Source organism: Mizuhopecten yessoensis, unplaced genomic scaffold (assembly GCF_002113885.1).
Source record: "Mizuhopecten yessoensis strain PY_sf001 unplaced genomic scaffold, ASM211388v2 scaffold7479, whole genome shotgun sequence".
Classification (NCBI taxonomy): domain Eukaryota; kingdom Metazoa; phylum Mollusca; class Bivalvia; order Pectinida; family Pectinidae; genus Mizuhopecten; species Mizuhopecten yessoensis.
Window position 1 is genome coordinate 326,358 of NW_018407068.1, and position 6,715 is coordinate 333,072.

At 36.4% G+C, this 6,715-nt stretch overlaps 1 protein-coding gene across 1 annotated transcript in view; it reads left to right on the forward strand.

The window, feature by feature from the left end:
- The window catches only part of LOC110453676 (28S ribosomal protein S7, mitochondrial-like), an 8,737-nt gene extending 2,193 nt beyond the window's left edge, over nt 1-6,544 (forward strand). Inside the window, exons 2-6 of the mRNA XM_021502736.1 lie at nt 445-612; nt 3,574-3,637; nt 4,517-4,684; nt 5,833-5,970; nt 6,415-6,544. Coding sequence (XP_021358411.1) covers nt 445-612; nt 3,574-3,637; nt 4,517-4,684; nt 5,833-5,970; nt 6,415-6,495 — 619 coding nt within the window. The 3' untranslated portion in view covers nt 6,496-6,544. The remainder of the gene's footprint in view (nt 1-444; nt 613-3,573; nt 3,638-4,516; nt 4,685-5,832; nt 5,971-6,414) is intronic.
- Nucleotides 6,545-6,715: the final 171 nt, after the last annotated feature.

Below are 6,715 nucleotides of genomic sequence, written 5' to 3' on the forward strand. Positions count from 1 at the left end.
GGGGGGGGGAGGGAAGGGACACACAGCTACATTTTTTGGCTCAATCTAATTCTGTGCTGTAAGCTTATATTACTCATCATATGATAAAAGAATCTGAATTTACCTGTGAAAAGAACACATCGTTCCATTGGCAACCCCCAATGATGCTGTATGCAGGCCAAATTAAATTGGTCGTTATTGTGAAGTTGTGTCAAGGTGGGCCTTGTGTAAGGGTGCTACACTTTTAATTGTCTATTTTCAAGTGGTTTAGGATAGTTTGGGCATATACAGGAAGACCAAGGAATATCCATGCAATCACTTGAAGAAATAATGCAATTACATAATTGCATCTGGTGATTATCAACTCATTTATGTTCAGATGATTTAATAAAAGGTTTATTGTCTTCGCACTGCAACCAAATTGTTGTGCAACTTGATGGAAAAATGTTTCTTTGTTGTTTACAGCTTTATACAAACACGTTCAAAATGGTACGCTGCACAGTATTTAGAGCCCACTATAAACGAAAAAGATCTGAAGAAGCCAATTTTGCCTACTGACCAAAGGCTGTTCCGACCAATAATGGCACCAAGGACAGAACAGTCCTTGTCATTCACCTTTGTCCCTGAAGTTCAGTGAGTATATAGACATGGCATACAAATCTTATAAGATATATAGCATTAGGAAACATACATGTACTAAATATTTATATGAACATAAATCTATATGGTCAATGGACTTGCATTGATTTATGAAAGCCTATTATTGAGCTCATTTTCTTAAGAGAAAAAAAACCCCTTTTTTTGCTGTATAACACGAAATAACGCAAAACTATTGTGATATAACGTGTAACTAACATGTAGTAACGCGAAACTTGTTATAAAAAGCGGTTTTACCTTTGCATGGTATCGCATGAAAATTTTGACTAGGGGTATAGTTTTTTCAGCACAAACATCAACCCAGTATTTCATTTTCATCTACGTAACAAAGGCAGTGTTGCTTGTTATAAAGTTCTGGTAGTGTGTACATAATAATTGGTCTACCACGCATATCTAATCCACTGGATATATTGGTGTGTGTTTTCCACTAACTTAGCCAAGTCTCTGTAAAACAGAAAAGCAGTGACATGTGTATGATAGTAGATTTTGGGTCGCATCATAGGGATTGAATGTTTTTTCCCCCTGATTCTATGAAGTGCAGTGGCTTACATACACATGCCATGAAAAAAGAACATTCAATCCGAATATTAATGTTTTTGGAATCAATGTCAGTGCTTTAATAAGGCGATTATCTTGTAATACGCTGTAAATATGTCTGTCTAACATCATGTGAAGGCCAATGACAGGACAGCGCTTTGAAAGTCACCGTCATTTGAGCAATTGATTGAAACTGATCCCAAAGAACGAACATTTTCCAATAATGTATTGAATCCAGCCAAGCGTCGGTCGTGCTTTCAATTACACTATACATGTACTAAAAATATTCGAAAATATTGTTGATCTATGCCAAGGTGTTGTTGTTGAATAACGTCCACGTAACATCTAAGGTCATATGCAGACGGTATCATTGGTGAATGATACGTGTTTGTATGTGGTGAGTGTTTCTGGACTACTTGTACTGGAACTAACTCGGGCCGACTTTATAGTGCCAGCACACTGGAATACCATGCCGTAGTCAGACACAAGTACCTGACCCAGACCATTTCCTAGAATATCCATCAATACACCCATTGATGGCTATGCCATATGGTTTCAGCGTGTCGTATGAATCAACATGCCATACGTAATCAGGAGCATTACTAACATATTGCTGTCTATGTAGTTGTTTCCGTTTCCGCCTTAAAAGCCCATGATGCATCCGGATCTTGAACTTTTACTAGATGATACATTGTGTTGCGGGGAACAGTAACACCAGCCCTGTACGCGTTTGTTATGCATCCATCTATAACCATGAAGTTGTCCAGAATTCTGCAGTTCATTAAGAATGCATACTCCCTGCAATCCCTATCACATACATCAGAATAATGTTTCCTTCTCGTTAAATGTAATGGTTTCAATATTCTCTTTAATGTCGTCTTACTTATGATGATTTTATCTGCTATTGCAAAAAAAATCAAGATTCAGCTTGGGATAGGCCAAGTTCAAAATAAAACCTAACTAATGTTCTGTCCATCAACTTTTTCCTTTAAAATGCTACTAGTCCAGAACGGCTTTAAATTTGTGGATTTTAACTAAATTTGTTCTGGAGCATCCTTGGGCCAAGGGGACTCAATTAAGTGGGTGTGCCCCACTGGGGACAGAGGACAGAGCCCAATAGGGGAAATAGAGGTCAAACCATTAAAATACTGTTTCTACCATCGGGATTAAGGGATTTTATCCTTATATAGTCTGGAGCATCCTTGGTCCAGGGGGACTCAATTTTGTATAAACGGTGGGTGTGACCCCCTTAGGGGCAGATAAGCAGGGCCCAATGGGGGAAATAGAGGTAAACCTATAAAATCCTTCTTCTAGCATAGGTATTGAGGGATTTCATCCCAATTAGGTCTGGAGCATCCTAAGGCCAAGGGAACTCAATTTTGCATAAACGGTGGGTGCGGCCTCCCCTAGGGGCAGAGAAGCAGGGCCAATAGGGGAAATAGAGGTAACACATTTAAAATCCTTCTTCTTCTGTAAGGATTAAGGGATTTCATCCTTATTTAGTCTGGAACATACTTAGGCCAAGGGCACTCAATTTTGTATAAACAGTGGGTGTGCCCCCCCCCCCCACCCCCTAGGGGCAGAGAAGAGGGGCCCAATAGCAGAAATAGAGGTAAAACGGTTGAAATCCTTCTTCTACCGTAGGGATTACGAGATTTTATCCTAATTTTGTCTCCATCAATTTGTCTATTAGTGCCTGTTACTATAAGGTTGTATTCATTAAAACAAGATAGCCACCTGTCCGCCATCTTGGATTTTGACATTTGAAGTTTGTTCTCGCTGCTATATCTCCAGAAATACTGGATGGATCTTTCTGAAATTTCATATAGACATACAGTACCTACCAAAGGCTACCATGGAGTGCTATATCTTTACCTCATACCAAGTTCTTTTAACATATCCAGGTGAGCGATACAGGCCCTCTGGGCCTCTTGTTGTAATTTAATTTCTATTGTTTTAAAAAGTTGCATTAGCAACTTGTTTATATAGTATCGTTCGTGTTATTTCGCGAAAGGTTCACGTTATCACGCGATAGTTTCACGAAAGTTATTTCGCAATAATAAAAAGTTTTTTCTCTTACGAAAATGAGTTCAATAGGCTTTCGTATGGATCACTTCATAAGTATAATGAGCAACTTTCTTGAATTGAGTATAACATCAGTGGAAAAAAGTGTTGGGGAATTTCTGTATATATATGGATGACCAAAAAAAGTCACCTTTTTTGTATCTACAGAAAATAAGTTATTTTAAAGTTACATTCTTGTAGACATTCTTGTAATAATAATTGTATTCTCAAAAAAAGTGATTGTGAGATAGATGTCCAGTTTATTACCTATGTTTTTTTTTGTTTTCATACCTACGTTTTTTGTTTTGTTTTCATACCTATGGGTTTTTTTCATAGGAAATTTATCAACATTGTGATGAAAAAAGGAAAGAAGAAGTTGGCAAGGGAATCTGTAGAAGAGGTAATTCAGATTATCATAATTAAAGCTGTGGGATTAGTCAAGTTTAATGAAGATATTACTGTATACCAGCTGTATAAATGAAAACCCATTGCATATTACTGTAACAGATGTGCATTGATTAAGTTGCCTTACAAGCGTCAGCTGTAGGGAATTTCCCTTTAGCTCAGTGGTAAAGCATCGGGCTGGAGAGTCGAGGGTTCCAGCCCCAGCGACGGCACTATCTTTATCACTATTCTCGTCCTACTACATTACATCACTTCTAAACCTTCATCAAGGCAATCACTGATTTTACTCCATGAGAATCCGTAATTGATCGGTAGAGACCACCATCACATTCATATATGTATTTAATATTGAGTCAGACTGTCAAAGGAAAATCCTTTAACATTGTCTCCTAATGAGTGACAGTTCAAGATGTTGGACACAAGAATGTGTATATAGTTCATTTTATCTGCCAACATAATCCCACAATTACCAACATTTACTGAAAATTCCAACACATATTTATTATTGTACAATAGAGGTCAAGACCTAACTGCTCTATACTCAAAATGTATTAAGGTCTTTGAGATGTAAATATTTAATGTTGATATGTTTTAGACAATATTGGATAGTAAACAACAACAAAATCCGAGCATAGAAATTAATTTTAAGGGCAGAATTTCAAAATCAATGTAGGCTAACTTGTATCTTAAACAACCAATATTTTGTCCTATATAATATGTATGTGTTATATAATATGTATGAAATAATATATACCCCAAGAAGTACCTTGGACATAACTGTTTTTTGTTATCATCTTATCATATTGTTAATATATACGGTACATATAATACATCATGTATAAAGCAAGGTTTTGTTTCTTTCCTTTTTTTATAGACTTTTATGAAGGTGAAGATTTTACAGTTAGAGAAGTATCACAAGGCAAAAGAAGATGAAAGAGATGAAATAGAACTTAATCCTATCAATGTGTTCCTTGAAGCTCTGGAAAACTGTCGCCCCAATGTTCATACAACTAGAGTCCTGCGAGGCGGGGTCATGTATGAGGTAAATTAATGTTTAGGATGTATTCTTCTGAAGTTTGAATGAGGTTCAAATCTCATGTTGATCTAGTGTTAAATGTTTTTTTTATGAAATGGTGTGTGTGACACACAGTGTAGGTGTGGTGTGCAACACATCCTTATAATGTGTAGATTTGGTATGAGACACATCATTGTGCTGTGTATGTGTGGTATGAGACACATCATTGTGCTGTGTAGATTTGGTACATTACACATCCTTGTAATGTGTATGTTTGGTATGAGACACATCCTTGTAATGTGTAGATTTGGTATGAGACACATCATTGTAATGTGTAGATATGGTATGAGACACATCCTTGTAATGTGTAGATTTGGTATGAGACACATCCTTGTAATGTGTAGATTTGGTATGAGACACATCATTGGAATGTGTAGATTTGGTATGAGACACATCATTGTGCTGTGTATGTGTGGTATGAGACACATCATTGTGCTGTGTAGATTTGGTATGAGACACATCATTTTAATGTGTAGATTTGGTATGAGACACATCATTGTAATATGTAGATTTGGTATGAGACACATCATTGTAATGTGTAGATATGGTATGAGACACATCCTTGTAATGTATAGATTTGGTATGAGACACATCCTTGTAATATGTAGATTTGGTATATTACACATCCTTGTAATGTGTAGATTTGGTATGAGTCACATTGTAATGTGTAGATTTCGTATGAGACACATCATTGTAATGTGTAGATTGAGACACATTGTGCTGTGTAGATTTGGTATATTACACATCCTTGTAATGTGTAGATTTGGTATGAGACACATCATTGTGCTGTGTAGATTTGGTATGAGACACATCATTGTGATGTGTATGTGTGGTATGCGACACATCCTTGTGCTGTGTATATGCAGTGTATGACACATCCTTGTTTCTGTGCTGTGAAGTGTATGTCACATCTGTATGCGTAGGTACATCCTATGTAAGTGTGGTGTATTTTATACATCCTTTCTACTGTGTATGTTAGGTTAGGTGTACTTAGGAAGTGTGGTGTATAACATATCACTTGCCTTGTTGGTAGCTGATACATTCTTGTGCTGTGTATATGCAGGTATCTGTGAGATCATTATTGCTGATATTTATCGTATGATCGTTGTTTTCAGGTTCCCATTGCTTGTAATCCTAGCACACAAACAGCTAAAGCCATGAGGTTCCTTGTAAAAAGTGCTATGGAGAAGGAAAGGGAAACAAGATTCACAGATATGCTTGCCAGAGAGTTGATAGATGCGAGCAACAATGAGGCAAGAACTACTGTTATTCATAAATGATACTCACAGTAGGATCAAACCAATTGGGTTTTTTTGTTTGACATATCTTAATTTCACATCATTTTGTCTGACAGCATTTTGGTTGTTGGTGTATGTTTATTAATTTATATGATAGAAAGCTTGATAGAAACCCTGATATTCATACCAGACAAACTGATATTTAGCTGTACAGCTGTCTAGACAAATGCTTTTTTATAACAAATAAGCAAATATTGCACTTCAATCCTTATGGACAATATATATAAGGCATTACATAATTAAGTGACATATCATTTTATATGTGATTGGTCACATTTATGCTTCATGTAAGGACATTCTTTTACTTTTTTGTGTGTTTATTTTTGTCATAGTGCTGACAGTAACCATTTAGTTTCTGTACTTGTTGAAATCCTGATTGGTTTTGTTTGTGTGTTTTAGGGTAAAAGTGTAAGAAAGAAGCAGGACCTACTGAAGCGCTGTGATGACAATAAAGCATTTTCCTCATTCAAGTTTTCATGAATGAAGTCTCTCTGTATGAACTGTTTGATCAATAAAGAATGTCAGCTTGTACAGACTTGGGTCTCAGTCCTTAGAAGGACCTTCCTCCTGCATCTTCAGTGTATATAGACCTGGATATCCTGACACATCTACTTGGGAGTAATAAATTTGGAATAAATTGATTTTTTACAATCAAAGTCAAAGCTAAGAAAATCTAAAGAATATGTTATTTACAGCTAAT